General features: G+C 52.1%; 2 protein-coding genes across 3 annotated transcripts; one reads left to right on the top strand and one right to left on the bottom strand.

The window, feature by feature from the left end:
• Positions 1 to 3,767: 3,767 nt before the first annotated feature.
• LOC125358421 (metallothionein-1E) lies at positions 3,768 to 9,333 on the bottom strand. 2 transcript variants are annotated; one of them, XM_048355544.1, is made up of 4 exons: positions 9,180 to 9,333; positions 8,666 to 8,731; positions 8,205 to 8,336; positions 3,768 to 3,780 (listed from the first exon to the last, which is right to left on the bottom strand). In XM_048355544.1, exons 1-3 carry the CDS (start codon positions 9,205 to 9,207, stop codon positions 8,245 to 8,247), a joined length of 186 nt encoding a protein of 61 aa, XP_048211501.1. In that variant the 5' UTR covers positions 9,208 to 9,333; the 3' UTR covers positions 3,768 to 3,780; positions 8,205 to 8,244. The 2 variants fall into 2 exon arrangements, with proteins under 2 accessions (XP_048211501.1, XP_048211500.1); XM_048355543.1 differs by lacking the exon at positions 3,768 to 3,780 and having other exon boundaries at positions 8,128 to 8,336.
• A 1,186-nt stretch (positions 9,334 to 10,519) lies between these two features.
• LOC125358424 (metallothionein-1E) lies at positions 10,520 to 11,731 on the top strand. The gene is made up of 3 exons (XM_048355547.1): positions 10,520 to 10,694; positions 11,127 to 11,192; positions 11,521 to 11,731. The coding sequence occupies exons 1-3, from the start codon at positions 10,667 to 10,669 to the stop codon at positions 11,610 to 11,612; spliced, it is 186 nt and encodes a 61-aa protein (XP_048211504.1). The 5' UTR covers positions 10,520 to 10,666; the 3' UTR covers positions 11,613 to 11,731.
• Positions 11,732 to 12,046: the final 315 nt, after the last annotated feature.

The following is a 12,046-nucleotide window of genomic DNA, read 5'->3' as shown; positions in this document are numbered from 1 at the left end:
TTTTCTTTAGTCTGATACCGTTATTGAGACATCCAGACCAAGAAATTCACCTTTAGTCCTAGAAAAAGATGAGCCTAGAAAAAGATGAGTGGAAGGTGTCGGGGAGCCCCCTTTTTTGAGTCCCTAGAAACAGCAGGCTTAGACGAGGTAGTAGACCTGGATAAGGGCAAACTTAAGCCAAATAACAAGAGACAAAAGCAGCGTGACCAAGAGCTGCTTGACCTTTGCAAAAGAAAATAATAAGACCAGTATAAAATTCCAGAGATAAAGATTTAAAATTAAGTTAAATAAATGCCGGTCAAACCCAGAGCCAAGAATTGAACAAAGAGTATTTTTCTTGCCAAATGGCTTAATGCTTTGCTTGCTTTGTTTACCAGAGTTTAAGGAATAGTAATTGCTGTTGTAATCACGGACTGCCAATTCTGCTTCTGTATGTCTGCTTTGCTTGCTTTGCCTAACTTCCCTGACCACCTGCATGCCTTACATGACCACCTGCGTGTGGTACATGTGATTTTTGCCTTTAAAAACCCGGCCCCACTTAGGCCCAGGACTGTTCTTCACCATCCTGAAGATGTGGGACAGATGCTATGCACAGCTAAATAGACTCCTAGCCCAATTGACTGAGTGCTGGCAACTTTATTGTCGTGGGTTCGAGGCCCACCTATGTGTCTGGTATACAATACTTATGATTCAGTTTCCTTACAGATAGGAGCTGACACAGACCTATAATAGAAACACTGTTACAGGGATAACTACATTTCTAGCCTTCTTATTTAGGTAGGGTATTCTTGTTATGTATAACTATTTATCCCTTTCTGACAACGAACATCTTCCATTTTTAGAACTTGCAGCTTCACTTCTCCCCTCCCCCCCAAAAAAAAGAAAGGAAAAAGACAGAAAGAAAGGAAGATTGTCAGGAGAATTTTATGCAAAGAAAATCAGGGATAATGTGCCTATACACCTTCTCCAGGAGAAGAATACAAGAGAGCTAACCTATGAATGTGTTGCTGTATCCAAAAGGAAAGAAAGATCACTGGGACTGAAATATGGGCAGAGAACAGCAGTGTGGAGCAAGGTCCTATGCAAGGCCAGTCCTTCATACCACAAGTTCCCTGTACCCCACCAACATTCACCTAGATCAAGAGACATGATAGTCAGGCTTGGGTTTCCCACAGACTCTGGAAAAAGAGGCTGAGGACAAAGCACTATGGGTGAGCCCAGTGTGGGTGGCTCACAGCTCTAATCCTACCTACTCAGGAAGCTGAGATCTGAGTATCAAGGATCCAAGTCAGCCCAGGCAGGAAAGTCCATGAGACTTATCTCCAATTAGTAACAGAAAAAGCTGGAAATGGAGCTATGGTTCAAAAGAGGTAGAACACTAGCCTTGAACGGAAAAGCTCAGAGATAGCACCCAGGCCCTGAGTTTGATCCCAAGACCAATAACATCAACAACTGAAAGCACTGTAGATGGGCTGAGAGAGACAATCAGGACTAGTGATTGAGTTTTGGGAACATGGGTGGGGGCAGTGGTGGGCAGTGAGGACAGGGTGTGGGTGGTGTCAGAGTTAAGGAGGGATGAGGACATCAGATAGTGTCAGGCACACATTCCTCCACCTTCAGTAGCCAAAGGCAAAGGGGTGCTATGCAATTCTGTGATGTGCCCCTGTTGTGCCAAGTCGCGAAACCACCACCAAGAAGACCACCGAGACTCAGACATTCCGAAATGCAAAAGCAAGGCAAGGCTTTATTTAAGCGAGCTGCAACTCGGGCCTCGTCCTACCCACCCACACAGCGGAGGTTAGGAGGGAGTGCCTCGAGCTGCGATTATACAGAGCTTATAAAGGCAAAAGACAAAGTTACAGCAATCAGGTGTTTAAGCAAGCAAGATTATGGGTACAAATCTGATTGGCTCAGGGCTCGAGGTATTCTAGGGGCGGTTAGAGTTAAGTATTCCCAGTCGTTAGAGTTCTCCACTGGCTGGGACCTAATAAGCTTGTCCTGGGTTTGCTCACAGGGCCTGCTTATTTTCAGGTTCATGTGGTAAAGTGGGGCCTGACTTCAAAGTCTGGCACTTCATCCCAAGGCCCCAAAGTGGGCTCTGTTTCTCTGAGGCTCTATCTAGGCCTTCACCCCTACTCAAACTCTGTCCTAGAGAGAAGGCAGAGCAAGTCACAACTAGAACCCCTCAGCCATCTGCTCCTGTCCTTCCTGTGGACCTTTTTGGTCACTGTTGGCTTTGAGGAAGTTAAAGCATTCAGGGAAGTATGACCCTCCACATACTGATGAAGGATTGACCCCCATCCTAGTGCACCAGGCTCATACAGACACCAGGAAAAACCCCAGGTATGAGCTGACCTGCTTTAATGTGCAGGCAGGACAGTTCATCTAAGCCCATCTATATATAAAACCTATCTATAAACAATCCATTATAGGGTCCAAGGACAAGCTACCAATTTCCTAGACTTGATGGTGCTGTCAATAACCTCTGCCTCCTTGCTCAGACCCCTTATAAGCCTGGTCCCAAATTCACCCCCTCACCTTCCAAAGGAAGGTCTGTGCCCCTTGCTGTTCCTCAATACACAGTCCTTGCCTGTTGATGATTGAGTCTGGCCTATTCATGTTCTGTTCTCCATTTTTTTAACAATTGAGGAGCCTGCTGCTTTTTCCCAGTGTGCAAAGCACATTGCCAGTAAGCACTGTGAAAAGATCTTTCAGATTTCAGAGTTCAGCCTGTCCTTCAACTCTGCACACAGCCCGTTGGCTTTGGGCCAGATGAGCCCTCTCAGAATCTCTTGAACAGACCTCCCTTTTCTGTCTACTCCTTCATGAAGGAGCCACTATATGCTTGGGCCCACATCTTACCACACAGTACCTGGTCTCTTGCTGTCCCTTTCCATTTCCTAGTTTGGGGATCAGTGGGCAGCAGAGCTTTCCAGGAACTGACTCATACAGCTTTCCCCCACTCCAGGTCTCATCTTAGCTCCAGGGCCCACATTCCTGCACCACTGAGATCAGGGTGAAATAGTGAGGGGCCAGAGTACCTCAACCTCTACCTCCCACACATGGTCTATAGGTGTTGCCATTGCGCTCCTTTGTCCTTCTGTCCATAGCAGAGGGTAATTCGGGGCTCAGTTCTTTTCACTATTAATGTTGTAGGTTGCCAGACACCAACCATTGTCTCACATCTGTAATCCTAGCTACTCAGGAGACTGAGATCTGAGGCTCCTTGTTCCAAGCCAGCCCTGGCAGAAAAGTCTGAGAGACTCATCTCCTGTTAACCACCAAAGAGCTGGAAGTGGAGATATGGCTCAAGTGTTGTTGTGCCAAGTCGCAAGACCACCATCAAGAAGACCACCAAGACTCAGACATTCCAAAATGCAATAGCAAGGCAAGGCTTTATTTAAGCGAGCTGCAACTCGGGCCTCATCCTACCCACCGACAACAGCGGAGGTTAGGAGGGAGCCTCGAGCTGTGATTACACAGGGCTCATAAAGGCAAAGAACAAAGTAACAACAATCAGGTGTTCAGGCAAGCAAGATTAGGATACAGGTACAAATCTGATTGGCTCAGGGCTCAAGGCATTCTAGGGACAGTTAGAGTTAAGCATTCCCAGTGGTTAAGAGTTCTAGACCGACTGGGCCCTAATGGGCTTGCCTGGGTCTGCTCACAGGGCCTGCTTATCTCAGGTTCGCGTGGTAAAGTGGGGTTCACGTGGTAAAATGGGGCCTGACTTCAAAGTCTGGCACTTCAGTGTTAGGGTGTTAGCTTTGAGTGAAAAAGCTAAGGGAGGGTTGAAGGCCCTGAGTTCAAGAGCCAGTGGTGAAACTAAACAAGAACAATGCCCTAGGCTTAGAGGGACCTTGGGGCACAGGGGTAAGATCCTCCCTGACCTAGAGGGCCTAGTGTTAATATTTCCTCACCTCAGGTCCTCTGCCCCTCCCACTAGCCCCCAGCTCAACTCATACCTGAACTCCCTGCCCTAGAGCTATAATGGGCCACTCCCACTCACTACTCTGACCTACCTACTTCCCCTTTAGCCCCAGAGTTATGTAAGCTACCACCTGGATAAGGTGCAGACTCCATATTGCTCTCTCTCCTGTGGAAGATATGGTCCCACTAATAAACCTCCTTATAAACATTTTTCTCCTGTCCCTGACTATCTCTGCATGGTTCCCTGAGATGGCTGGGACAGATTCTTTCACCAGTAGTCTAGCCCACCACTACTCTAAGATATTATGGACACTGTTTTACCTGGATCCAATGATCACATACATATCATGTTAAAAGAAAATGCTGGCAAGTCCCTTTGCTGGAACTTGAGTGGCAAATCCATTCTTTGCAGGAAGTGTGTGTGTGTGTGTGTGTGTGTGTGTGTGTGTGTGTGTGTAGTATGTGTATTGGGGCTTGAACTCAGAGCCTGGGTGCTGTCCCTGAGCTTGTTTTGCTCATGGTTAGAGCTCTACCACTTGAGCGACAGCTCCACTTCCGACTTTTTTATGTGTATATATATAAATGTTTAATTGGAGATATGTCTCACGACTTTCCTGCCCCAGATGGCTTTGAACTACAATCCTCAGACCTCAGCCTCCTTAGTAGCTAGGATTATAAGCATGAGACACAGTGTCCAGCTAGCAGGGAGTTTTATTTATTTTTTTGCCAGTCCTGGGCCTCGGACTCAGGGCCTGAGCAATGGTCCCTGGCTTCTCTTTGCTTAAGGCTAGCACTCTACCATTTGAGCCACAACACCACTTCTGTTTTCTGTTTTCTATATATGTGGTGCTGGGGAATTGAACTCAGGGCTTCATGTATAGGAGTCAAGCACTCTTGCCACTAGGCCACATTCCCAGCCCTAGCAGGAAGCTTTAAAACAGCGCTATCAAAATGCTAGTGGCTCACACCTGTAATCCTGGTTCCTCAGAAGAAATCATGGTTTGAAGCCAGCCAGGCAGAAAAGTCCTGGAAAGTACATGTCTAAGTAATAAACAGTAGAAGTCTGTTTTTGCTATCCAGTGGTAGAATGCCAGCCTCAAGCAAGCCAGTCAAGCAGCTTGGGGCTCTGAGTTCAACCCCTGTACTAGAGAAAAGACAGAGCTGTGTCACAAGAAGTCTCGGCTGTCAGCTCCTGTCCTTTCTGTGGTCCTGGTCACTGTTGCCTCTGAATGATGTCAGTGTGCTCTGCAAAGCATGGTCCTCCACACACTAAGGCACTGGCTGCTTTTTCCCAGTGTGCAACATGCATTGCACGTGAGCGTTGTGCAGAGTAAGATCTTTCAGATTTCGCAGAGTTCAAGCTGACCAACTACTTCATCTTCTTGGCTTTGCCATATTGACAGCCATATTTCACCATGCCCAGTTTGGAACCTTTACCTATTTTTTTTTCCAAGTACCTATGAAATTCTCCTATGAAAAGAAGACACTTGTTCTTTGATCCCAGTTACTCTGCATGAATACATTTACCAAGGCTCAGAAATTAAATACTGTTCCTTCTCATGGATTTTGAGATGTCCTGAAAGGATTCAAGCAACTCTACTTTGCACATACTTTCCAATAAAATCACAGAAGGCTAAGTTGGGTTGGGGCTCTGGGTATGGGTGGTGGGGGGTGTTTATAGTGAAGCTTCTGGATTGAGCTGGCTACCTATGTGAACTACTTTTGTGGCCTTCCTCATTGCTCTGTTTCTCCTCCTCCCAGGCAGCTCCTGTACCTGCACCGGCTCCTGCAAGTACAAAGGGTGCAAATGCACTTCCTGTAAGAAGAATGTCTTGGGGTAACGTCTGCAGAGATAAGGTGGTGGCTGAGGTGGGGTGGGATCTAGAGGCAGGGCAAGGCAGGGGCAGGGGCAGAGGCAGGGGCAGGGCAAAGACAGAGGTAGGTACAGAGCCAGGGCGTGGGCAGGGCAGGGGCCAAGGCAGGGCAAGGACAAAGGCAAGATAGAAAAAAGGAATGCAACAGTTAGAGTTGTTTAAAATACAATTGCAGTTTTGCACAGGTCACTCTATGTCCTCATGGGAGAAAGGCTGAGGTACATCACAGAGGCACTCAACTTAACAATCATAGACTGGTGGAGGACACCCTAAAGCCAGAGCACACAACCTCAGAGCCAACAGAATCATGTTTTAGGGTGCCTCTTCATGGTCCTTTTCCACTGGAGGGAGAGGCTGAGCCGCTCGCTCCACACAATGTCCCTGTCCCTGTGGACTTTTCAGTTCTCACAAGTTCTCAGGTCACAAGGCACAGAATCTTGGTTGTAGCCCTCCCCCACCGGCACTGTTCTGCCCTTGCCCCACCCTCTGTTCCGGACTAAGTGGTGGGTAGAACACCTTCCTTCTGTGCCAGCTCCTGTAGGAGGGAGGGGTTGTGAGCTCAGCACCATGAAGCTTCTAGGACCTTAGCAACCTGACTCTCTCCATGCCTATTTGTAGTTCCTACAATTTGCAGGTCACCCATTCCCTAGGATCCCAAGATCCCTCCCCATCCACCGCCCCACCAGCCCCATACCCTACGTATCACAGATCCATGTTTCTGCAGTGCTTGGGTGAGCATGACAGTAGTGTGCATAGTTGTGTGATTCTGGTCACTGTTCCTCCCTGGCATTAACTACACTTCTCTCACTTAGTTGCTTGTTTCCTTTGTGCACAGTGAAGGGCAGGACAGGGCTGGGCCAGCCTTCTTTCCAATGGGCACAGGTGCAAGGTCCTCCTTGCCATACATTCTCCTACGGCTTCTTGTAGCCCAAACACCCCACCCCAGGACATTTTGCACACAAAGTGCTTCACCTGAAATCAATGATTGTATGCTTTTGTTACTAAGAGAAAGCTTGTCCCTTCAAAGTCTGCTAATCCCTCCAGAGTCCCTCATCCACTTGCTGATAGGAAGTAGCCCAGGAAAGAAATTCATTGACTTTGGGAGAAACTTTGTGTAGTGGTCCTTGGGCTTGAACTCACAGCCTGGGTGCTGTCCTTGGGTTTCTTTTGCTCAACATGAATGCTCTAGCATTTGAATCACAGCTCCACTGCTGGCTTTTTTGGTAGTTTATTGGAGATAAGAGTCCCATGGGCTTTCTTGCCCAGACTGGCTTTGAACCACAATCCTCAGATCTCAGTCTCTTGAGTAGCTAGGATTACCGGCATGAGACACAGATGCCTGGCAGCCAGGAAAAAAACATTTAAGACTCAACTGTGTCACAACAGAAAGCTGTCAGGGGTCATCCTAGGCCTAGGCATCAATGGACCTGGTCGTGATGGGTCTTTGTGGGATGTTAGGGTCAGGGTACTCATAGTTTATACCGGGTGGTGGAGTGAGCAAAAATTGAGTTCTTTTTTTCAAGTGTGCACAAAACATTTGTGCAGTATTTTTTTTCTCCCAAAACAAAGGTCTTACCATGTAGCTTAGGTTGACCTCCAATCCAAGATCCTCTTTACATCAGCCTCCAACATGCTGGGATGACAGGCAAGTACCACCACACCTAGCTGTCAGTCTAATTCTTCAACTTTTATTCAGTTAAACTCTATAGATGGCATTTTGTGCTTTCATTTTCCTTACATTTATCAAGAAAGTCTTAGCATGTGCTAATGATGGCTTCTCCATAGAGTTTGAAATATATCCAGAGAATTCTAGCCACTGGGAAGTTTGAGCTCTGTCAGTCCTGGGGCTTGAACTCAGGGCTTAGGGACTGTCCCAGAGTTTCACTTTGCTCAAGGCTATCACTCTACCACTTGAGCCACAGCACCACTTCCGGCTTTTCCTGTTTAAGTGGTGCTGAGGAATCAAACCCGGGGCTTCATGGCAAGCACTATCACTAAGCCACATTCCCAGCCCTGAAATTGAATCTCTTACCCAACACTTGTGTTCAGGAACCTTCCTTAAGGGCCAGGAAGTGAGAGAATTTAATGAGAAAGGTTGAATGATTTCTAGAGTGGCTTCTGCCATGATAGAGGGGCCCGGGTATTCCCCACTCCCACACCAAATACAGGACAATGCCCTCCAAGGGAGCAGCTTAGCAAAACCTCCAGCTTTCTGAAATACACTGCTTTGTTGGGCATCATATTTGAGTCCCAAGCACAAGACTCTTGAGATTCTGGTGCATACCTCACCCTTCCCCACCACAAAGAAACTGGAATCAGAATTAAGTCAAAGGCTTTTATTATCATGCATTAACTCCATAGAGAAAGGGCAGCAGGAAACACGTCAGGATCCAGTGACACACAAATGGCTATTTACATGTGGGAGCAGGGCATCCCCACATCAGGCACAGCAGCTGCACTTCTCAGTTGCTCCTTTGCAGACACAGCCCTGGGCACACTTGGCACAGCCCACGGGGCAGCAAGAGCAGCAGCCTGGGGAAGGAAAGGGAGGTGAGAGGCAGAGCAGAAGAGCCAGCAGCTCCTGACCCAGCACAGCCTGCCTGGAGACACTGCAGAATTTCAATTTCCTCAACAATATGAACACATGGCTTTCTTCTAAGACAACAGGAGGGTCCCTGTGGGATCATTTCCAAATGCAGAAAGGCTGTCCAGGGCTTGGGAGCTGGGGAGAGTGCAGAGCCTAGCCGGGGTAGGAGGGCCTCACAGGGCAAAGGACAGCAGGTTCCCTCCTCTTTTGCCCCCCCCCTCCAGTCCTCCCACCTCAGCACAACCCCAGCTCTGCAGACACCCCTTCAACTCACTCTTCTTGCAGGAGGTGCATTTGCACTCTTTGCACTTGCAGGAGCCAGCGCAGGTGCAGGAGCCGCCTGGGAAGAGGAGAAACCAACAGCAGTGAGCAATCAAGCAACCTCAGCCAGGCCAGGGCAGCAGCCCACTTGGTAGTGCTTCCTAGAGACTGACGCTGAGCCCCACTTCTCCCTTTACAGGTGATTACCAGGCCCTTCTCCTAAGATGAGAAGGGAACAGTCACCTGCCTCCCTCTCTGTCCAGAAATTCAGACTGTGAACTGGGCCCTAGGCGGCCTGGCAGCCCGCCCTCCCGCTGTCCCTCGGGCGCCCACCAGCCTCGACTCTCTCCTTGCCGTCGGGGTCCCATGCGGAGGGTGTCGACGCCCCAACCGCGGAGGAGGGGGCTCGCAAGGAAAGGAAAGGAGCTCCCAGGAAATATTCCCACTGGGCCTCGCAGCCCGGGGCAGCAGCACTGCAGACCGGTCGTGGGCGTGGAGGGGACACCGAGGACCGCGGGGGCGCCTACCGGAGGCACAGGCACAGTTGGGATCCATGGGGAGCTCGGGAAAGCCGGAGACGCGGAGCCGTGAGCGATTGGCGGGCTGCGGGAGGGCGCGGTGCTGCCCAGCGCGTGCCCCGCGTGTTTATAGTCGGGGTTCGGCCGGTGCGCACAGCTCTGCGCCCGGCCCTTCCACTCCCGCCCCGCCTCTCGGTCCCACCTGGGTCTCCCCGGAAGCCGCGGACAACTGGGGAGCCACGCGCAGAACTTCCTGAGGGCGGGACAGCGAGGAGCGCGGGCCGGGAGGGAGGGAGGGGGCGGGGCTCCTCTCCTCGGGTCCCGCACCCCGCTTTCCAGTTCCTGCGAATTTGCGCATCATCCCCGCTCAGGAGCGTTCCAGAATCCCAGTCCTTCCATTCGCCCAAGCCCAGCCCCGCACCATGGTGTCCTTAGTTTGCCGAAGCCCCAGTTTTGGGGGAGTCCTGTGCATAGGACTGTCGCCCTCCCGCCCCCCCCCCCTCCCCGCGCCCGGGCTCACGCCCTCCCCAGGGGCTGAGATCTGAGGTTCGCGGTTAGATTGTCTGGAAAGCAAGGTCCGTGAGACGCCTATCTCCAATGAACCACCAGAAAATCCACAAGTGCAGCTGTGGTTTGAGTGATCGAGCACCAGCCTAGAACACAAAAGCTCCAGGCCCTGAACTCAAGTTCCAGAAAACAGCACCAAACAACAACAACAAACCAACAGAGACATCTGAAGCCAGGCGGGGGGGGGGGGGGGGGGGGATTTGATTCCGGCCCTGGGCTACTTCCGGTCGGGCACAGGCCTAGGACCAACCCACCGTTTTCTCGGCCTCATGATGTGTGCGACCATCGCCTCCAGCCGCTGCCCAGGGTCCCGGGAGCGGAGAGGCCGCGAGGGCTGTGTGCCAAGCTCGGGGCCACGGATGCGCACTGCGTGGACAGAGGACGGGGGAAGAGCACGGAGCTCCTTGCTGCATGCAAGGAAAACAGGGCGCAGGACTGATCTGGGGGGAGCTGTAGCCGAGGCCGGGAAAGCCTGGTGGAAGCGGCATGGACGTGGACCTCACGCGGCCCCTCACGGTGATGCAGGGACGCTGACCCTGCCCGGCTGTGTCCGCGTGGAGTGGATGCAACATGTGCACGGCTGCATTTCTGAAAGGATCGTGGGCCGAGTGATCTGAAAGCCTAGGGGCACACGAAGCGCGCGGTGGGGGCGGAGGAGAGCAGTCGGGTAGAGAACCGCGGCTCAGGCCGGGCGCACAGCCCCGCCCGCCCTCGCGGCCCCGCCCCCGGGAAGTTCTGCGCGTGGCTCGCAGCTCCGGGCCGGGCGAAGTGGCCGGGGCCGGGCGAAGTGGCCGGGGCCGGGCGCAGAGCTGTGCGCACGGGCCGAGCCCGGACTATAAACACGCGGGCCACGCGCTGGGCAGCACCGCGCCCTCCCGCAGCCCGCCGATCGCTCACGACTCCGCGTCTCCAGCTTTCTCGAGCTCCCCATGGATCCCAACTGTGCCTGTGCCTCCGGTAGGCGCCCCCGCGGTCTTCGGTGTCCCCTCCACCCCCACGCCCGGTCTGCAGTGCTGCTGCCCCGGGCTGCGAGGCCCAGTGGGAACATTTCCTGGGAGCTCCTTTCCTTTCCTTGCGAGCCCCCTCCTCCGCGGTTGGGGCGTCGACCCCGACGGCAAGGAGAGAGTCGAGGCTGGTGGGCGCCCGAGGGACAGCGGGAGGGCGGGCTGCCAGGCCGCCTAGGGCCCGGTTCACAGTCTGAATTTCTGGACAGAGAGGGAGGCAGGTGACTGTTCCCTTCTCATCCTAGGAGAAGGGCCTGGTAATCACCTGTAAAGGGAGAAGTGGGGCTCAGCGTCAGTCTCTAGGAAGCACTACCAAGTGGGCTGCTGCCCTGGCCTGGCTGAGGTTGCTTGATTGCTCACTGCTGTTGGTTTCTCCTCCTCCCAGGCGGCTCCTGCACCTGCGCTGGCTCCTGCAAGTGCAAAGAGTGCAAATGCACCTCCTGCAAGAAGAGTGAGTTGAAGGGGTGTCTGCAGAGCTGGGGTTGTGCTGAGGTGGGAGGACTGGAGGGGGGGGCAAAAGAGGAGGGAACCTGCTGTCCTTTGCCCTGTGAGGCCCTCCTACCCCGGCTAGGCTCTGCACTCTCCCCAGCTCCCAAGCCCTGGACAGCCTTTCTGCATTTGGAAATGATCCCACAGGGACTCTCCCGTTGTCTTAGAAGAAAGCCATGTGTTCATATTGTTGAGGAAATTGAAATTCTGCAGTGTCTCCAGGCAGGCTGTGCTGGGTCAGGAGCTGCTGGCTCTTCTGCTCTGCCTCTCACCTCCCTTTCCTTCCCCAGGCTGCTGCTCTTGCTGCCCCGTGGGCTGTGCCAAGTGTGCCCAGGGCTGTGTCTGCAAAGGAGCAACTGAGAAGTGCAGCTGCTGTGCCTGATGTGGGGATGCCCTGCTCCCACGTGTAAATAGCCATTTGTGTGTCACTGGACCCTGATGTGTTTCCTGTTGCCCTTTCTCGATGGAGTTAATACATGATAATAAAAGCCTTTGGCTTGATTCTGATTCTGGTTTTCTCTGCCCCTTAGTAATAAGGGGTTGGATTAAGGGACGGATCTTGGAGTCTAGGAACCAAGGCTGGAGGTGGAGGTTAATTCCCAAACCATTGTCTTACAGCAAGCAGGCAACCTCATATTGTAGAATAGTGTGCAGGTCTTTTTGAGGTAGGGGATGATACTTGCCCCCCCCCAACCCATCCCTTCTGAGTATATACTAAAAGGGCAGGCCCACTCCTGCTGCCCTGGGGAGAGTCTGCTTGAGGTGTATTCCGTCAGCCTGCTGGTGGCAAGCCTCAGCCAGGCATATGAAATGGAT

The sequence above is a fragment of the Perognathus longimembris genome, chromosome 10 (assembly GCF_023159225.1).
Source record: "Perognathus longimembris pacificus isolate PPM17 chromosome 10, ASM2315922v1, whole genome shotgun sequence".
NCBI lineage: Eukaryota > Metazoa > Chordata > Mammalia > Rodentia > Heteromyidae > Perognathus > Perognathus longimembris.
This window is presented reverse-complemented; position numbering and strand designations above follow the sequence as displayed.